The sequence below is a fragment of the Mustelus asterias genome, unplaced genomic scaffold (assembly GCF_964213995.1).
Source record: "Mustelus asterias unplaced genomic scaffold, sMusAst1.hap1.1 HAP1_SCAFFOLD_44, whole genome shotgun sequence".
Lineage (NCBI taxonomy): Eukaryota > Metazoa > Chordata > Chondrichthyes > Carcharhiniformes > Triakidae > Mustelus > Mustelus asterias.
Window position 1 is genome coordinate 2,278,452 of NW_027590121.1, and position 21,253 is coordinate 2,299,704.

Consider the following 21,253-nt stretch of genomic DNA (forward strand, 5'->3'; position numbering starts at 1 on the left):
TTGAAAGTGGTCAGGCAGGTGAATAAGATAGTCAAGAATGCATAGAGCATGTTGACAAATACATCAATCGGATGGGAATAGAGGGATATGTTGCCTGGAAGGGTAGGGGGCTTTAGTTCAGTCGGGCAGCACGGTCGCTGCAGACTTGGAGGGCTGAAGGGCGTGTTCATGCGCTGTAATTTTATTTGTTCTTTGTTCTTTGTGCTTCGTTAGTTGGGGCATTGAGTATGAAAAATGGCAGGTCATGCTGCAGCTATACAGAACCTTATTTAGGCCTCATTTGGAACATTGTGTACAATTCTGGTCACCACAGCATCAGAAGGATGTGGATGCTTTGGAGGGAGTACATAAGAGTTTTACCTGGATATTGCCTGGCGTGGAAGGTGTTAGCTATGAGGAGAGTTGAATAAACTTGGTTTGTTCTCACTGGAACGACGGAGGTTGAGGGACGACGTGATAGAGGTTTACAAGATGATGAGTGGCATGGACAGAGCGGATAGTCAGATCCACCTTCCTTGGGTAGAAAAGTAATGCACTGGAGAATATAGGTTTAAGGTGTGTGGGGAAGAGTTTAGAGGAGGTGTGTGAGGCAAGTATTTTACACAGAGGGTGGTGAATATCTGGAACGCACTGCCCAGGCAGGTGGTGGGAGCAGGTAGAATAGCGGTATTTTAGGAGCCTCTCAGCGAATACATGAATATGATGTGAATGAAAGGGTAGGGGCTCTGTAGGTTCATACGGTTTGAGTTTAGGCAGGAATCATGATCGGAGCAGGCTTGGAGGGCTGAAGGGCTTGTTCCTGTTGTCTGTTTTGTTCTTTGATCTGTCCGGGGTTGATTGGGAGAGGCGCCCAGCAGGAAATATGGTGGAACAGCAGAGGCAGGAATTTCTGGGCATAATTCGGGAGATACAGCAAAATCTCATGCAAGAAGAGGCAAACTCAGAGAAGGACGAGACAATCATGGCTGACAAGGGCAGTGAGGAACAGCAGACAAGGAAAAGAAAAAGCATAAAATGTCGCAACGATTAGTGGGAAGCTAACGGATTGGAAATACTTTAAAGACCAACAGAGGACAACTAAAAAAGAAATAAGGAGGGAGAAGATAAAACATGAGCGTGTGCTAGCTAGTAATATAAAGTAAGATTGTCAGATTTTCTTTCGATATAGAAAGGGAAAGGGAGAGACAAGAGTGAACATTAGACCGCTGGAAAATGACGCTCGAGAAGCAGTAATGGGAGCAACAAAATGGCGGAGGAATTGATTAGTTTAAATTGCAAGTTAAGTTTGTATTTTGCAAGGCAAATGCAATATAGTTATTCATTTTGAGAGGACCAGAGTACAACAACAGGAGCGTACTTCTGAGGTTTATAAGACTCTGGTCAGACCACATTTGGAATATGTGGGCAATTATGTACCCCGTTTCGAAGGAAGAATGTGCTGGTCTTGGAGAAGGTCCAGAGGATGTTCACGAGAAGTATCCCGGGAATGAAAGTCTTCACGTATGAAGAGAATTTGAGGGCTCTGGATCTGTATCCGATGGAGCTTAGAAGGATGGGGGGTGGAGGGCGGTTCCTAATTGAAACTTACAGAATACTGAACAGCCTGGATAGAGAGTGCATGGGGAAGATAATTCCATCAGTAGGAGAGACAGCCTCAGAGTAAAGTGATGAACTTTTAGAACCGAGAATGAGGAGGAATCTATTCAGCCAGAGGGTGGTGAATCTGTGGAATTAATTGCCACAGAAGGCTGCGGAGGCAGGATGATTGAGTACATTGAAGACAGAGATAAATAGGTTCTTGCATGGTAATGGGATCAACTTTTACGGGGAAAGAGAGGGAGAATGGGGTTGAGAAATGTTCAGCCATGATTGCATGGCAGGGCAGGCTAACATCCGTGATGTGAGGGACCACCCGAGGATGGCGCATTAGATCATCCACTCGGTAATTCTGGCTGAAGATTGTTACGAATGCCTTATCTTTTGCACTGATGTGCTGGGTTCCTTCGTCATGGAGGATGGGGATATTTGAGGAGTCTCATGATCCAGTGGCTTGTTTAATTATCCACCACCATCCACGGCTAGAAGTGGTAGGACTGCAGAACTTGAATCTGGTTGGAGGAATGTCTTATATCTGATTCTGCTGTTTGGTTTGATTCTCCTGCCTTCTACCTTCCATTCCAAGCCACTTAGATATCCATTTGTAGATTCATCAAGCCGACACTCCTCATTTTAGCTTTTCCTGGTGCTGCTCTTGCCACTTTGAAGTGATTCGCCTGCACCATGGTTGATTCTGCCGATTGGTGTGAATAGTATTAGGAAATATACTGTGGGTATATGCAACTGTGCTGCTGCTGAGGGCCCACAGGGACTCATCAATGTCCTGTTTAGAGATTCTAGATTTTGGGGTCGGGGGGGGGGGGGGATATTATTCATTTGTGGGACATGGGCATTGCTCGGTGGCCTTCATTTATTGCCCATTCCCTAGTTGCCCGAGGGCAGTTGAGAGTCAATCACATTGCTGTGGCTCCATGTGGACAACAAACAGCAAGGGACCCAGCATCAATCCCTGTGGAACTCCACTGGACACAGGCTTGCAGTTACAAGCGCAACCTTCGACCATCACCCTCTGCCTCCTGCCACTCAGCCAATTTTAAATGTAATTTACCAAATTGCCCTGGATCAAATCGGCTATCACTTTCTTGTTCAGTCTCCCATGAGGAATTTGTCAAAAACTTTTCTGAAGTCCATGTAGACTACATCGACTGCACTTCCCTCATCTACTCATCCAGTCTCCTCCTCACTATATTCAAGCAAATTGTTAGACATGGTCTCCCCCTGACAAAGCCATGCTGACTATTGTTCATAAATCCTTCCCTCTCGAAGTGGAGATTAACTCTGTCCCTCAGATTGCTTTCCAATCATTTCCCTCCCACGGATATGGTGATGATGGTGTCCTGGACATGATCTTGGATGTCTCCAGGGCGGTATGACACAGTGGCTAGCACTGCTGCCTCACAGAATCAGGGACCCTGGTTCAATCCCGGGGATTCCATCATCACGAGTGAAGCTTTTTTTAAACTTTGAAACCAGTTCTATTCTCACATGTTGCCTGGTGGGATTTCTCCTGTTACAAGAGCGTGTGGTGTTTCGCTGGAAAGGATCCACTTTGAGCAAGTCTAGATTCTCGCAGCTCCCCAGTGTCCACATTGAGCCTTGCAAATTTATTCTTGATCACAGCAGTCCCGTGTACATCACCAAACAATACGTCATTGGTAAGGCCAGGGCATATCGTGCGAATGTTCCAGCTTGAGATGTGAAAGACTGATTTGATTTGAATTGATTTGATTTATTATTTTCACATGTATTAGTATACAGTGAAAAATATTGTTCCTTGCTTGCTATCCAGACAAAGCATACCGTGCTTAGAGAAGGAGAGAGTGCAGAATGTAATGTTGCAGTCATAGCTAGGGTGCAAAGAAAGATCATCTTAATGCGATGTAGGTCCATTCAAATGTCTGATGGCAGCAGAGAAGAAACTGTTCTTGAGGTGGCAGCATGATAGCACAATGGTTAGCACTGCTGTCTCACAGGGGCCTGAGTTCGATTCCCAGCTTGAATCACATCAAACTCCACAAATTCTGTCCAGAATTTGCACATTCTTCCCGTGTCTGCGTGAGTTTCCGGGGTGCTCCGGTTTCCACCCACAGTCCAAAGATGTGCACGTGAGGTTGACTGGCCATGCCAAATTGCCCATTAGGGTCCCGGGATATTCAAGAGGGATTAGCAGTGTACATATGTGGGACTTCGGGGATTGATGTCGGTGCAGGTTCGATGGGCCCGATTTCACCATTGCGTCACGCCCGTTTCTGGGCACGAAAACGTGGTAAAGTCGGGCATGAGGAGATTAACGTGATCTGCACCCGTGTCCGTACAGATGCCCACTTTACCAAGGCCTGAAAATGGCCGCGATCCGATTCGCGCCCGAAATGGGCGCAACGGAGATTTAAATGCATTTGTATGCATTTAATTTGAATTAATCCCCTGCTACCCTCTGTCTTCTTTGACCGAGCCAGTTTTGTATTCACCTTGCTCGCTCACCTCTGATCCAATGCGACTTCACTTTCTCCACCAGTCTGCCATGAGGGACCTTGTCAAAGGCCTTACTGAAGTCCATTTAAACAACATCCACTGCCCTACCCTCATCAATCATCTTCGTCACCTCCTCGAAAAACTCGATCAAGTTCGAAAAATATTCACATCGTGAATATTTTTAATAACTCTAATACAAGTCAGATCCTTTCGAAGGGCTCTCCCTCTCCCGTTTCCTCCATCCTCGACTCCAAAAACAAGTGTGAGGAGCTCATGGAAATGCTTTGTCACTAAGATTGAGATAATCCAATCAGCTGTCTCTGCTGCTTTGCTCCATTCCATTAGCCCAACTGGCCAAACTGTCTCTAAACATCCCTCTTGTCTGAGCCCCGAACTCCCACTTTTCTCCATCCAGTCTCCACACACACCAGTGGGTTCATACTGCAGAGAGAGAATTTAAATGCTGAGACTGTGACAGGAGTTTTAAAAACCCACATTCACTGATGGTTCACCAGTGCATTCAGTCCGTTCCACTCCACTCATCTGCTCTCAGTGCAGGAAGAGGTTCAGGTGATTGTCCATCCTGCAGCAACAGCAGAGAGTTCGCACCAGGGAGAGGTCATTCACCTGCTCCATGTGTGGGAAGCAATTCACTGATTCATTCATTTTGTTAACACACCAGTGAGTTCACACTGATGGAATATGTTTCAAATGTCTGGATTGTGGGAAATGTTTTTAAATTTCTATGAATCTGATGTGCTATCAGCAGGTTAACACTGACAGCAGACTATCCAGAGTCTCTCACTATGGGACTGGGTTCAGCTGGTCATGTGAACTCAGTGTCCACCAGTGCACTCACTCTGGGAGAGGCTGTTCACCTGCTCCATGTTTAGTAAGAGATTCACTCAGTCATCCCACTTCACTGCACATTAACTTGTTCACACTGATAAGGAACCTTTTCAAACTTCTGACTGTGAGCAGAGATTTAAATGCAAAATGTATCTGCTGATACACAAACACATTCACAGGCTGTTCACCTGCTCCATGTGAGAAGAGATTCATTCGGTTACCTCATCTTCTGACACACCAGCAAGTTCATAAGTTACGACAGGGGCTGGATTCTGCTGTTATTGCTGCTGCTATGAATCGCATTCAGGACTGGACTTTGTTCATTCTGATATTTGGAATTTGTTTCTGATTATGTTCATAATCCCTGTAACTGGACTGGAGTTTAATATTCTAAATAAATGTGAAATAAAACAGTGATATTTGAATACATTGTTGCAGATGTTCGTCTTTCCCAGCTGAATGTTTAACATTGCCGGCTGGAGCTCAGAAGGGGCAATCTGGGGGAGGTTCACACAGCAGGAACAGAACTGCAGTCTGTTCCTGCCATAGGGTCACACTGAGAGGGACAAACAGCACTTTGGACTTTCTCATCTCTCTTCACTGACAGCAAAGTGGGTTAATCCTGAGGTGTGTAAGAAATGTGTCCCAACTGCTCTTTTCTATAGTCCAGAGCTCCTAGACATGGAACAGAAGGCTCTTTTATAACTATGTTTCGAGTCAGGTGAACAATTGTGAAATAAAATCAAAATATTACAGATGCTGGAAATCAGAAATAAAAACAAAGCTAGAAAAACTCAGCAGGTTTGGTAGCATCTCTGCAGAAACAGAGCTAATGTTTTGGAACTGAAGAGTCATATTGGACTGGAAACATTGACTCTGTTTCTGTCTTTACAAATACCGTAAGAGGTTTAACAACACCAGGTTAAAGTCCAACAGCTTTATTTGGTAGCAAAACCCACACTAGCTACCACACTTGCTACCAAATAAAGCTGTTGGACTTTAACCTGGTGTTGTTAAACGTCTTACTGTGTTTACCCCAGTCCAACACCGGCATCTCCACATCATGTTTACAAATACCGTCACAGCTGCCGAGAGTTTGCAACAATTTTGAACAACGGTGAAGGCTGGAAACGTGCTGTCAAATCAAAGTTTAGTGTGAAACTGGGACGTGTTCCTGACTGAAAGTGAAACAGCAGGTTTAAATTCCCAGACTGACAAATGATTGTGGTAATTACACTGTGCACACTATTTCAAGGAAGGTGTTAAGTAATTTAAAATAAGCCTGTTTAAATATGTTTTCATAGAAAATAGGAACAGGAGTAAGCCATTCTCGGTCAGGCCAGTCATTACGATCATGGACCACAAAAGATGTATTTGTATTTGACAATATCAAGTGGCAATGGCGGTGCCATTACCCAGCGTGCACCGAGAGGGTTACTATACCCTATCTTCAATACAGGAGATCATTGCGCAGGCTCAGTGCCTCTCTGACTGGAGCATGCGCAGTGCGGTGTAGGCAGTGGTCGGATGGGGTGGTGTCGGAGCAGCAGGGAGACCAGAAACTGGTTGTAGACACCGGGTGAGTGAGATTAAATGGAGCCTGAGAGTCAAAAGGGAGGACTCATAAACACCCGGTATAGGAAGCGGAGCTTTCATAAACATCGGATATTAGCTTCAAACCACAAATAAGACGCCCGAGGCCCTGCCTGACCGATTTTGCAGCCTCCATCTTTCGAGAACAATGGACAGCGTGACCGCCACATTAATTGGGGGCAATGGACAGCAGGGCGGTGGCCATCTTTATAGGGGGCAATGGGCAACAGGGCGCATGTGCAGCCACCACCTCTATTGGAGGCAGTGGGCATTGATTTCAGAAGTTAGTTCCTGGCCTCCAGAATTGGTCTCTTTTTCATTAAGCCACAGAAACATTGAATTATTACACTACAGAAAATGACTAACCCGTCATGCATTTGCTGGTTCTCTACAAGGGAATCAGCTCATCCCACTACCCTGTCTTTTCACTAACAAGACCAACAGAAAATATTTCCCATCCCCAAAACGGGCGGCACGGTAGCACAGTGGTTCGCACTGCTGCTTCACAGCTCCAGGGACCTGGGTTCGATTCCTGGCTTGGGTTACTGTCTGTGCGGAGTTTGCACATTCTCCTCGTGTCTGTGTGGGTTTCCTCCGGGTGTTCTGGTTTCCTTCCACAGTCCAAAGATGTGCCGGTTAGGTTGATTGGCTATGCTATAAAAAAATTGCCTCTTAGTGTCCTGGGATGCGTAGATTAGAGGGATTAGCGGGTAAAATATGTAGGGATATGGGGGTAGGGCCTGGGTGGGATTGTGGTTGGTGCAGACTCGATGGGCCGAATGGCCTCTTTCTGCACTGTAGGGTTTCTCTGAAATTACCTGTGGAGAAGATTATGTTTTATCTTCTTGAACAGCTGCAGTCCATGTGGTGAAAGTGCTCTCCTTTAGGTCAAGAGTTACAGGCTATTCATCCAGTGATGATGAAGGGACAGTGATACATCTCCAAATCAATAATTACAATGTGTATTTATACAGCATCTTTCATGTACTGGCGCATTCTGAGGCGTTTCTCAGGTGTGATATAAAGCAACATTTGACATCGAGTCATGTAAGCAGACATGAGGGTGGATGGGTAAAGGCTTGGTTAAAGAGGTAGTTTTAATGAGTATCTTAAAGGGGGGGGGGGGAAGGATGATACAGAGGGGGAGCAGTTTAGGGGGAAATTCCAAAGATTATGGCCTTGGTAACTGGGAGTGCGGACACGTATGATGGAGTGATTAAAACTGTGAATGCTGAGGAAGCCGGAATGAAAGGAATGCAGAGATATTGGAGGGTTGTGAGGCGAGAGGAGATTACAGAGATGGGGAGGGGTGAAACCATGGAGGGACTTGAGAACAAGGATGAGAAATTTAAAATGTTGATTCATAAACAGGAGCCTTTGTAGCACAGGGGTGATGGGTGAACAAGATTTTGAATGAGTAAACACGTGGGCAGCAGAATTGTGATGACCTCAAGTTAATAGACAGGTTGAGTGAGGGAGACCGTCCAGGGGTGTGTTAGAATTATTAAGTCTAATGGTAACAAGCACTCAGATCGTGCATGGATCAGCTGGCCGGGGTATTCGCAGACATCATCAACCTCTCTTTACAACAATCTGAGGTCCTATCTGCTTCAAGAAGATGACCATCATCTCAGTACCAAAGAAAAGCCAAGCAGCGTGCCTTAATGGCTCTCGTCCGGTGGGTCTAACATCCATCATTATGAAGTGCTTCGAAAGGTTAGTCATGGCACGAATCAATTCCAGCCTCTCGGACTGCCTGGATCCAATACAGTTCGCCTACCGCCCAACAAGTCCACAGCAGACGCCAATTCCCTGGCCTTGCACTCAACCCTGGAACATCTAGATTACAAAGATAGCAATGTCAGACTCCTATTTATTGACTACAGTTCAGCCTTCAACATCATTATTCCCACGAAACTCATCTCCAAACTCCGTGGCCTGGGTCTCGGCACCTTCCTCTGTGACTGGATGCTGAACTTCCTAACCCACAGACCACAATCAGTAAGGATAGACAACAACACCTCCTCCACGATCATCCTCAACACCGATGCCCCACAAGGCTGTGTTCTCAGCCCCGACTATACTCCTTATACACCTATGACTGTGCGGCTAAATTTCCCTCCAACTCGATTTTCAAGTTTGCTGGTGACACCACCGTAGTGGGTCGGATCTCCAACAATGACAAGACAGAATACAGGAATGAGATAGAGAATCTGGTGAACTGGTGCAGTAACAATAATCTCCCCCTCATTGTAAACAGAAATGAAGGAGATTGCCATCGACATAAGGAAACATAGTGGAGAATGTGTCCTGTCTACATCAACGGGGATGAAGTAGAAATGGTCGAAAGCTTCATGTTTTCAGGTGCCCAGATCATTAACAACCTGTCCTGGTCCCCCCAAGCCAACACTATAGTTAAGAAAGCCCACCAACACCTCTACTTTCTCAGAAGACGAAGGAAAATCTCGCGAGATCCAGGGTGAGGTAGCTAAATGGATACAAAATTGGCTTGATGACAGAAGCCAGAGGGTAGTTGTAGAGGGTTGTTTTTCAAACTGGAGACCTGTGACCAGCGGAGTGCCTCAGGGATCGGTGCTGGGTCCACTGTTATTTGTCATTTATATGAATGATTTGGATGAGAATATAGGAGGCATGGTTAGTAAGTTTGCAGATGACACCAAGATTGGTGGCATAGTGGGCAGTGAAGAAGGTTATCCAGGATTGCAACGGGATCTTGATCAATTGGGTCAGTGAGCTGACGAATGGCAGATGGAGTTTAATTTAGATAAATGCGAGGTATTGAATTTTGGTCGATTGAACCAGGGCAGGACTTACTCAGTTAATGGTAGGCCACTGGGGAGAGTTACAGAACAAAGAGATCTCGGGGTACAGGTTCATAGCTCCTTGAAACTGGAGTCACAGGTGGACAGAATGGTGAAGAAGGCATTCAGCATTCTTGGTTTCATTGGTCAGAACATTGAATACAGGAGTTGTTGAAGTTGTACAAGACATTGGTAAGGCCACACTTGGAATACTGTGTTCAGTTCTGGTCACCCTATTATAGAAAGGATATTATTAAACTAGAAGAGTGCAGAAGAGATTTACTGGGATGCTACCGGGACTTGATGGATTGAGTTATAAGGAGAGGCTGGGACTTTTTTTCGCTGGAGCATAGAAGGCTGAGAGGTGATCTTATAGAGCTCTATAAAATAATGAGGGGCATAGATCAGCTCGATAGTCAATATCTTTTCCCAAAGGTAGGGGAGTCTAAAACTAGAGGGCATGGGTTTAAGGTGAGAGGGGAGAGATACAAAAGGATCCAGAGGGGCAACGTGTCTGGAACAAGCTGCCAGAGGTAGTAGTAGAGGTGGGTACAATTTTGTCTTTTAAAAAACGTTGCAGACAGTTACATGGGTAAGATGGGTATAGAGGGATAAGGGCCAAATGTGAGCAATTGGGACTAGCTTCGGGGTTTTTTAAAAAAGCGCAGCATGGACAAGTTGGGCCGAAGGGCCTGTTTCCATGCTGTAAACCTCTATGACTCTATGAAATTTGGCATGTTAGCTATGACTCGCACCAACTTTTACAGATGCACCATAGAAAGCATTAGCATCAGCTTGGTATGGCTCCTGCTCTGCCCAAAGACCGCAAGGAACTACAGAATGTCGTGAATGTAGCCCAATCCATCACTCAAACCAGCCTCCCATCCATTGACTCTGTCTACACTTCCCGCAGCCTTGCTAAAGCAGCCAGTATAATTAAGGACTCCACGCACCCCGGACATTCTCTCTTCCACCTTCTTACGTCAGGAAAAAGATACAAAAGTCTGAGGTCACGTACCAACCGACTCGAGGACAGCTTCTTCCCTGCTGCCATCAGACTTTTGAATGGACCTACGTTGCATTAAGTTGATCTTTCTCTACACCCTAGCTATGACTGTAGCACTACAGTCTCATTTCCTTCTCTATAAATGGTATGCTTTGTCTGTATAGTATGCAGGAAACAATACTTTTCACTGTATACTAATGCATGTGACAATAATAAATCAAATCAACTCAAAACAAAGGAATGGGTGACGGTTTCAGCAGCAGATGAACTGAGAGGAGACTGGAGTTGGGTGATGTTACTGAGGTGGAACTGGTCTTGGTAATGATGTGGATTTGTGGTCAGATTCTCAGGTTGGGTGAAATATTTTGCTATGTGAACAGTCTGGCTCAGTCTCAGACAGTTTCCGAGGAGAGGGATGGAGTCAATGGGTGGAATTTGTAGCAGAGAGCGGTGACAATAACTGCAGTTTTCCCAGGATTAAAATGGAGGAAAATTCTAGCCCAGAGCTGGAGAGATCTTTCAGGGAATCAAAGGATTCGGGAAGGGGGTGGGAAATTGGCGCTAAAACTAGCTCAATTTCACAACCTGCATTTCTGTTTTTGTGAGTTCTCTCTCACTCCCTTTTTTCTGTTTTAAATCAATTTCACAGGGCATTAGAAGGGGAAGATTTGCAGTCAGGGAAACTGAAACCAAACATCACATCAGGATCTGAATATCATCGGGTTTTTAACATGCAAGAAAACAGCAATGTTCACAGTGTAGATAAACCGTGGAAATCTGGGGACTGTGAGCAGGGATTCAGATCCCCGTCTGAGCTGGAAACTCATCAGCCCTGTCACACTGGGGAGAGGCCATTCACCTGCCCTGAGTGTGGGAAGGGATTCACTTGGTCATCCAACCTGTTGAGGCACCAGCGTGTTCATAATGGGCAGAAGCCATTCACCTGTCCCGAGTGTGGGAAGGGATTCACTCGATCATCTGGGCTGCAACAACACCACCGAGTTCACACTGGGGAGAGGCCATTCACCTGCTCCAAGTGTGGGAAGGGATTTACTGATTCATCCACTCTGCTGAAACATCAGCAAGTTCACACTGATGAGAGACCATTTAAATGCCTGGACTGTGGGAAGTGCTATAAAAGTTCTCAGAATCTAATGCGACATCAGCTTGTTCACACTGACGAGAGACCCTTCAGATGCTCTCACTGTGAGACTGGGTTCAGACAATCATCTGAACTCACTGCACATCAGCGAATTCACACTGGGGAGAAGCCGTTCATCTGTTTCAAATGTGGGAAGAGATTCACTCGATCATCAGGGCTTCGACAACACCATCGAGTTCACACAGGGGAGAGAACATTCACCTGCTCCAAATGTGGGAAGGGATTCAGCGATTCGTCCACTCTGCTGAAACACCAGCAAGTTCACACTGACGAGAGACCTTTTAAATGTGCTGACTGTGAGAAATGCTATAAAGGTTCTGTGGACCTGATGCGCCATCAGCTTGTTCACACTGACGAGAGACCATTCAGGTGCTCTCACTGCGGGACTGGGTTCAGACAATTATGTCAACTGACTGCACACCAGCGGGTTCACACTGGGGAGAAGCCGTTCATCTGTTTGCAGTGTGAGAAAGGATTCATTCAATCAGCCACCCTGCAGAGACACCAGCGAATTCACACTGGGGAGAGACCATTCACCTGCTTCGTGTGTGGGAAGAGATTCACTCGCTCATCCACCCTGATGAGTCACCAGCGAGTTCACAAATAATCAGTGACTGGATTTTACTGTAAATCACATCCAGGAATGAATTATGTTCATTGACGTCCATTTATTTAAACTGGTGAAGTGAGTGGTAATTACAAAAGGAGACAGAATGGCTGTGTGAATTTAAACTGTGAGGATTTTTTATGCATTTGTGGGACATGGGCGTCACTGCATGGCCAGCATTTATTGCCCATCCCTAGTTACCATCGAACTGAGTGGCTCACTGGGCCATTTCAGAGGGCAGTTGACAGTCAACCACATTGCTATGGCTCTGGAGTCACATGTAGGCCAGACAGGTAAGGACAGCAGATTTCCTTCCCCAAACGGACATTCAGGTCGTGCCTTACAAATTTGGTGGAGTTTTTTGAGGAAGTGACAAAAACAGTTGATGAAGGAAGGGCCGTGGATGTTGTCTATATGGATTTCAGTAAGGCATTTGACAAAGTCCCACATGGCAGGTTGGTTAAGAAGGTTAAGGCTCATGGGATACAAGGAGAAGTGGCTAGATGGGTGGAGAACTGGCTTGGCCATCCGAAGAGGAAAGAGTCGAATTGGACTCCTCCGGAAGGCCGCTGCCCTCGACTTGACATGTATGCCCAAGCCGTCAGGAGGTGCGTCAACACCAAATTCATCAGCCGCACTCACAAGACAGCCCCGAACATCACCCAAGCACAACGTAACGCCATCCACGCTCTCAAGACCAACCGCAACATTGTCATCAAACCAGCAGACAAAGGAGGGGCCATCGTCATACTGAACAGAACGGATTACTGCAAAGAAGTGTACCGACAACTCAACAACGAGGAACACTACAGACAGTTACCTGCAGATCCGACCAAAGAACACACCCGTCAACTCAACACTCTGATCAAGACCTTTGATCCGGACCTTCAGAACACCCTCCGTGCTCTCATCCCACGTACTCCCCGCGTTGGAGATCTCTACTGCCTCCCGAAGATACACAAGGCAAACACACCCGGCCGTCCCATCGTATCGGGCAATGGGACCCTGTGCGAGAACCTCTCCGGCTATGTCGAGGGCATCCTGAAACCCATTGTACAAAGAACCCCCAGCTTTTGTCGCGACACGACGGACATCCTACAGAAACTCGGCACACATGGAGCAGTTGAACCAGGAGCGCTCCTCGTCACAATGGATGTCTCAGCACTCTACACCAGCATCCCCCATGACGATGGCATTGCTGCAACGGCCTCAGTGCTCAGCGCCAACAACTGCCAGTTTCCAGATGCAATTTTACATCTCATCCGCTTCATCCTGGACCACAATATCTTCACCTTCAACAACCAGTTCTTCATCCAGACACACGGAACAGCCATGGGGACCAAATTTGCACCTCAATATGCCAACATCTTCATGCACAGGTTCGAACAAGATTTCTTCACCGCACGGGACCTTCAACCGGTGCTATACACTAGATACATCGATGACATTTTCTTCCTTTGGACTCATGGTGAACAATCACTGAAACAACTCTATGATGACATCAACAAGTTCCATCCCACCATCAGGCTCACCATAGACTACTCTCCGGAATCGGTTGCATTCTTGGACACGCGCATCTCCATTAAGGACGGTCACCTCAGCACCTCACTGTACCGCAAGCCCACGGATAACCTCACGATGCTCCACTTCTCCAGCTTCCACCCTAAACACGTTAAAGAAGCCATCCCCTACGGACAAGCCCTCCGTATACACAGGATCTGCTCGGATGAGGAGGATCGCAACAGACACCTCCAGACGCTGAAAGATGCCCTCATAAGAACAGGATATGGCGCTAGACTCATTGATCAACAGTTCCAACGCGCCACAGCGAAAAACCGCACCGACCTCCTCAGAAGACAAACACGGGACACAGTGGACAGAGTACCCTTCGTTGTCCAGTACTTCCCCGGAGCGGAGAAGCTACGGCATCTCCTCCGGAGCCTTCAACATGTCATTGATGAAGACGAACATCTCGCCAAGGCCATCCCCACACCCCCACTTCTTGCCTTCAAACAACCGCACAACCTCAAACAGACCATTGTCCGCAGCAAACTACCCAGCCTTCAGGAGAACAGTGACCAAGACACCACACAACCCTGCCACAGCAACCTCTGCAAGACGTGCCGGATCATCGACACAGATGCCATCATCTCACGTGAGAACACCATCCACCAGGTACACGGTACATACTCTTGCAACTCAGCCAACGTTGTCTACCTGATACGCTGCAAGAAAGGATGTCCCGAGGCATGGTACATTGGGGAAACTATGCAGACGCTGCGACAACGGATGAATGAACACCGCTCGACAATCACCAGGCAAGACTGTTCTCCTCCTGTTGGGGAGCACTTCAGCGGTCACGGGCATTCGGCCTCTGATATTCGGGTAAGCGTTCTCCAAGGCGGCCTTCGCGACACACGACAGCGCAGAGTCGCGGAGCAGAAACTGATAGCCAGGTTCCGCACACACAAGGACGGCCTCAACCGGGATATTGGGTTTATGTCACACTATTTCACATAAATATTTCTGCTTTTTTCCTCCTGAGTCTTTATCATGCGATCCTAGAATCAGAATTTATGTCACACTATTTGTAACTCCCACAGTTGCGTGGACCTGCAGAGTTTCACTGGCTGTCTTGTCTGGAGACAATACACATCTTTTTAGCCTGTCTTGATGCTCTCTCCACTCCCATTGTTTTGTTTCTTAAAGACTGGATTAGTTGTAAGTATTCGCATTCCAACCATTATTCATGTAAATTGAGTCTGTGTCTTATAAGTTCTGTTTGTGAACAGAATTCCCACTCACCTGAAGAAGGGGCTCAGAGCCTCGAAAGCTTGTGTGGCTTTTGCTACCAAATAAACCTGTTGGACTTTAACCTGGTGTTGTTAAACTTCTTACTGTGTTGGCCATAGGAGACAGAGGGTAGTGGTCGAAGAGTCTTTTTCCGGCTGGAGGTCTGTGACCAGTGGTGTTCCGCAGGGCTCTGTACTGGGACCTCTGCTATTTGTGATATATATAAATGATTTGGAAGAAGGTGTAACTGGTGTAATCAGCAAGTTTGCGGATGACACGAAGATGGCTGGAATTGCGGATAGCGAAGAGCATTGTCGGGCAATACAGCAGGATATAGATAGGCTGGAAAATTGGGCGGAGAGGTGGCAGATGGAGTTTAATCCGGATAAATGCGAAGTGATGCATTTTGGAAGAAATAATGTAGGGAGGAGTTATACAATAAATGGCAGAGTCATCAGGAGTATAGAAACACAGAGGGACCTAGGTGTGCAAGTCCACAAATCCTTGAAGGTGGCAACACAGGTGGAGAAGGTGGTGAAGAAGGCATATGGTATGCTTGCCTTTATAGGACGGGGTATAGAGTATAAAAGCTGGAGTCTGATGATGCAGCTGTATAGAACGCTGGTTAGGCCACATTTGGAGTACTGCATCCAGTTCTGGTCGCCGCACTACCAGAAGGACGTGGAGGCATTGGAGAGAGTGCAGAGAAGGTTTACCAGGATGTTGCCTGGTATGGAGGGTCTTAGCTATGAGGAGAGATTGGGTAGACTGGGGTTGTTCTCCTTGGAAAGACGGAGAATGAGGGGAGATCTAATAGAGGTATACAAGATTATGAAGGGTATAGACAGGGTGAACAGTGGGAAGCTTTTTCCCAGATCAGAAGCTTTTTCCCAGGTCGGAGGTGACGATCACGAGGGGTCACGGGCTCAAGCTGAGAGAGGCGAAGTATAACTCAGACATCAGAGGACGTTTTTTACACAGAGGGTGGTGGGGGCCTGGAATGCGCTGCCAAGTAGGGTGGTGGAGGCAGGCACGCTGACATCGTTTAAGACTTACTTGGATAGTCACATGAGCAGCCTGGGAATGGAGGGATACAAACGATTGGTCTAGTTGGACCAAGGAGCGGCACAGGCTTGGAGGGCCGAAGGGCCGGTTTCCTGTGCTGTACTGTTCTTTGTTCATGGGGTGGCACAGTGGTTAACACTGTTGCCTCACAGCGCCAGGGACCCGGGTTCAATTCCCAGCTTGGGTCACTGTCTGTGTTGAGTTTGCATGTTCTCTGCATGTCTGCGTGGGTTTCCTCCGGGTGCTCCGGTTTCCTCCCACAGTCTGAAAGACATGCTGGTCCGGTGCATTGACTCGAACAAATGCCGGAGTGTGGCAACCTGGGGAATTTCACAGTAACTTCACTGCACTGTTAACGTGAGCCTACTTGTGACTAATAAATAAACTTTACTTTTTGCTTTACTGAACCAAATGGTTTTTTTCTGACAATTGACAATGGTTTCATGGTCAGCAGTAGATTCTTAATTCTGATTTTTTTAATTGAATTCAATTATTTTTATTGAATTAAATGTACGAGGCAAGTTTTTTTTTACAAAGAGTGGCAGGTGCCTGGAACTCGCTGCCGGGGGAGGTAGTGGAAGCAGATATGATAGTGACCTTTAAGGGACACCTGGACAAATGCATGAATAAAATGGGAATAGAGGGATATGGTCCCCGGAGGCCTTTTTAGTTCAGACGGGCAGCATAATCAGTGCAGGCTTGGAGGGCCAAAGAGCCTGTTCCTGTGCTATAATTTTCTTTTTTCTTGTTCTTTGTTCAAATTACACCACTTGCTGTGGTGGGATTTGAACCCGGTCCCCAGAACATTAGCTGAGTTTATGGATTAAGTCTAGGGATAATACCATTGGGCCATCACCTCCCATCTGGAACAAAACTGTTTTCACCACTAAGGCTCTGCTGTGATGTAATAGTCTCTATGACATCATCGCAGCAGGACTGGATGACATCATCAGAGTCCATTGTTTCTGAATGATCCACATCAATAACAACAGGAAATACTCATCAAGCTGAGCACATTATCTAGGCTGACACTGCAGTCTGACATTGAGGGACTGCTGCACTCTGACACACACTGTCCTTCACATGGAGCTTGTGGCGCTCTGGCCACAACCTTCCAATCCTTATAGAGTCGTAGTGACAAAGGACAGAGAATGTAAATGTTACATCCCTGTTCAAAAACACAGCAATTACAGAACAATCAGCTTAACATCAGCGGTGGGGAAAAGCCAATAATTTGAGACACAATCAACTGACACTTGGAAAAGTATGGATTATAATTTCCAGTATTTTCTATTTTTAATGCTGAAAACTTCCCTAGATCTCAAGGCTGGGAGAGATACTCGGAAAGGTATAGGGAGCTGGGACTTGTCCATGATGAGAAACAATACTTTTCACTTTATGCTAATACATGTGACAATAATAAATCAAATTTTAAAAAATCAGTGTAACTCAAGGTCTGAGACTGAAATAATCAAGAGTTAGAAAGGAGAAAAGAACCAAAAAACAGAACAGTCAGTAACAGGACATCAATTAATCTCTTATCCTGGAGAAAATCAAGGATTTAACACACCGTATGTTTGAAACAAAGCTGATTTATTTAACAGATGTCAGAATATTAAATTCCACGTCAGTTAGAGATTATCTGAAGAAATAAATGTTAATTGTCTGATTGAAGATGGTCGAGAGGAGATTGATAGAGGTACTCAAAATCCTGAGGAGTTGGGCAGGTGAAATAGTGAGGAAATGTTCCCACCAAGAGAACATCAAGAACTAGAGGGCAGAGACCTACGTTAATGGGGAAAACAGAGTCAAAGTGATGTGAGGAAAATTATTTTCACCGAGTGGGTGGTTGGAGTCTGGAATAAACGTCCTGTGAGAGCAGTGGAGGCAGGTTTGATCAAGGTACTCAAAAGAATTGGATTGTTATCTGAAAAGAAAGAGTGTGCAAGGTTACAGGGGTATGGCAGGGGAATGGGATTAAGCTCTTTCAGTGAGCCAGTGCAGACTTGATGGGCTGAATGGCCTCTTTCTGTACTGTAAAGAATATGTGATGAGAGTTCCTGAATGATGGGGAAAGATCACAGACAGTGGTTCTTAAAGGGAAACTGCAACCCCAAAAACACACACAGCTCTAGATCGAGAATATTAACCTGCAGCCCACTTACAAGCAGAAACAAACCTCAAATGTCAGAATGAATGTGGCTCACTCCTGGATGTGATTAACAGCAGCAAGTACAGCAGAATCCACTCCCTGCACTCACTCGTGAAGTCGCTGGTGTGTCACCAGGTGGGAGGAGGTAGTGAATCCCTTCCCACACTCTGAGCAGGTGAATGGTCTCTCCCCAGTGTGAAGTCGCTGATGTGCTTTGAGGCTGGATGAATGTCTGAAGCTCTTTCCACAGTCAGTGCAGCTGAATGGCCTCTCCTCAGTGTGAACTCTCTGGTGTGTCACAAGGTTGGATGAATTAATGAATCGCTTTCCACACACGGAGCAGGTGAACGGCCTCTCCCTGGTATGAATTCTCTGGTGTAATTGTAGGTTATACATCTGGACGAATCCCTTCCCACACACAGAGCAAGTGTATGGTCTCTCTCCAGTGTGAACTCGCTGGTGTAATGTTAGGCAGGATGATTGAGTAAATTCCTTCCAACACACGGGGCAGGTGAAGGGTCTCTCCCCAGTGTGGGTGCGTCGATGAGTTTCCAGTTTGGATGGGCAAGTGAATGCTTTCCCACAGTCCCCACATATCCACGGTTTCTCTATGGTGTCAATATCATCATGTCTCTCCATATTGGGTGATTAGTTGAAGCCTCGTCCACACAAAGAACACATGCACAGATTCACATTGCTGTGAATGGTGTTATGTTTTTTCAGGCTGTGTAACTGGTTAAAGCTCTTTCCACAGTCAGTTCACTGGAAAAGTCTCACTCGGGTGTGTCTCTCGGTGCTTTTCCAGTCACACTGAAGTTTGAAATCTTTTCCCGCACTCCACATTCAAAGGCTGATAGTGTTCAGGTGCTGGTGAATTGAGCAACTGTTAAATCTTGGTGTGAAACTTGAGTCCATTTTGCTGACTGTAAATTTCCCCCTTCAAACATCCTGCAAAAGGAGTTTACAAAACTACTGTCAGTCCAGGATAGAATTCTGATCAGACAAGTCTAATTTCTAAGGAACAACTTTTCTGCTCTGGTTTCCCAAAACAGTAAATCTATGTCCCACACACTCTCCCTCCTCCCTGAGCTGAGGGCGGCACGGTGGGACAGTGGTTAGCACTGCTGCCTCACAGCACTAGGAACCCAAGTTTGATTCCCAGCTTGGTTCACTGTCTGTGTGAAGTTTGCATGTTCTCCCTGTGTCTGCATGAGTTTCCTCCAGGTGCTCCAGTTTCCTCCCACTGTCCAAACAGGTGCGGATTAAGTAGATTGGCAATGCTAAATTAACCCTGAGTGTTTGTGTGGGTGGGGTGGGGGGTCTAGCTCGGGTAAATGCATGGGGTAACGGTGATAGGGCCTGGGTGGGATTGTGGTCAATGCAGATTCGATGGGCCCAATGGCCTCCTTCTGCACTGTGGGATTCTATGAGATCTAAATGAAATGTTGCATATTTTTCATGCATCCTTACAACTAATTTATACAAATCACTCCAAGGCCTGTTCCTCCCCATCTCTGGAATCACCTCTAGTACTGCTTTGATTCTGGCTTCCTACACATTCCATTTTTTAATCACTCCACCATTTGTGACTAGACCTTCACTGCACAAGGATTCCTACCATGCAGAAGGAAACCATTTGGCCCATCAAGTCTGGACCAACTCTGAATATTTTACCCCAGATCTATACCTCTAACCCACCTGACCTGCACATCTTTGTACACGAAGGGGCAATATAGCATGGCCAATTCCCCTGAGCATCACATCTTTGGACGGTGGGAGAAAACCAGAGCATCCAGAGGAAACCCACAGTCAGAGGGATAACGTGCAAACTCTGCACAGTGACCCAAGGCTGGAATTGAACCCGAGTCCCTGAAGCTGTGAGGCAGCAGTGCTAACCACCCTGATATTAATGGTGTTATATAAATAGAAGTTGTTGTTGGCTGTAACCCTAACTTCCGGTTTTACAACAACACATTGATTTTATAACAAACTATCTGATTTTTTTTGTCTCCAGTGGGTTCTTCATTTGGTTTCACCCTCCAGATGTATGGTGGCTGCGCATGCGTTATTCCAATTTACCTCAACAAAGATGGCGGATGCGCATGCGCTTTGCAATACGTGGTTCCCTATAAAGATGGCGGATGTGAACTCGGGTCTGAACCTTCGGAAGGCCCGAGGAATTTGCTTCGCAAATTGAGGGTTTGTGGCCGACACCGGGTGTTTATAAAGCCTCACCACCCACCCGCCAACTCCATTTCTGTTTCCGGTTTTATTTCGGGCTCTGGATCCGCATTGGATCTTTGTACAAATCTCCATTTAAAACCCGCTCGCTCGAGCGCCTTACCGTCTGCCGCAGGCACTGCGCATGCTCCAGCTCCCAAACCAGGATGGGGCCGTTAACCTGAGCCTGTTCCCGGGAGGGAGGGAGGGAGAAGCCCCGCAGCTGCAAACCAGGGAGCTGACAATGATTCTGAAGGGTTTGCGGATCCACAAAGTGTTTCCAAATCCTCCCAGCCACCGCCTAACGCTGACTCCGCTTCTCCGGGACAAACAAGCGCCAAGGCCAGCAATGACACTGCGCATGCTCCACATCACAATACCCGGGGAATGACTGACGGCAGCTCCGGACCAATCGGAAGAGGGGGCGGGACTGGAGGACCGAGCGGGAGCGGCTGGTCCTCCAACCAATCAGAGTGAATGAGGGGCGGGACTGGAGGACCTAATCTGTTGATTAGTAGGGTCAGTGTGTCTGGGACAGGGCCTGGGGAAAGGTGCTCTGTTTATTAGTGGGGTCAGTATGTCAGGATACAGGGATAGGGCCAGGGTCAAGGTGCTCTGTTGATTAGTGGGGTCAGTGTGTCAGGGTACAGGGATTGGACCCGGGTAAAGGTGCATTATGCTTTATGGCAGTCTGCAGTTTGGCCAAGGTCTACATTTTAGTCCAAAAAGTACATGTTTAAATTCTCTACCAGTGATTATTTGTACCTCTATGCAGACAGTATCTTTGTATAATATAAATAAGGCACGTTGTGGTCCTTATTCTACGTTCGTCTAAGTCAGTCCACCCTGTTTCAATAGCCTTTATTAGTTTTTAATCTCAAGGTATTCTGAACCC

At 46.5% G+C, this 21,253-nt stretch overlaps 2 protein-coding genes across 2 annotated transcripts; one reads left to right on the plus strand and one right to left on the minus strand.

The window, feature by feature from the left end:
* The first annotated feature begins 6,450 nt into the window (after window positions 1-6,450).
* On the plus strand, window positions 6,451-12,424 carry LOC144483005 (uncharacterized). Its single transcript, XM_078201830.1, has 2 exons — window positions 6,451-6,517; window positions 11,009-12,424. Exon 2 carries the CDS (start codon window positions 11,091-11,093, stop codon window positions 12,126-12,128), a length of 1,038 nt encoding a protein of 345 aa, XP_078057956.1. The 5' UTR covers window positions 6,451-6,517; window positions 11,009-11,090; the 3' UTR covers window positions 12,129-12,424.
* A 5,136-nt stretch (window positions 12,425-17,560) lies between these two features.
* Window positions 17,561-20,706, minus strand: LOC144483055 (uncharacterized). Its single transcript, XM_078201898.1, has 2 exons — window positions 20,483-20,706; window positions 17,561-19,086 (listed from the first exon to the last, which is right to left on the minus strand). Exon 2 carries the CDS (start codon window positions 18,775-18,777, stop codon window positions 18,244-18,246), a length of 534 nt encoding a protein of 177 aa, XP_078058024.1. The 5' UTR covers window positions 18,778-19,086; window positions 20,483-20,706; the 3' UTR covers window positions 17,561-18,243.
* Between the last annotated feature and the right edge of the window lie 547 nt (window positions 20,707-21,253).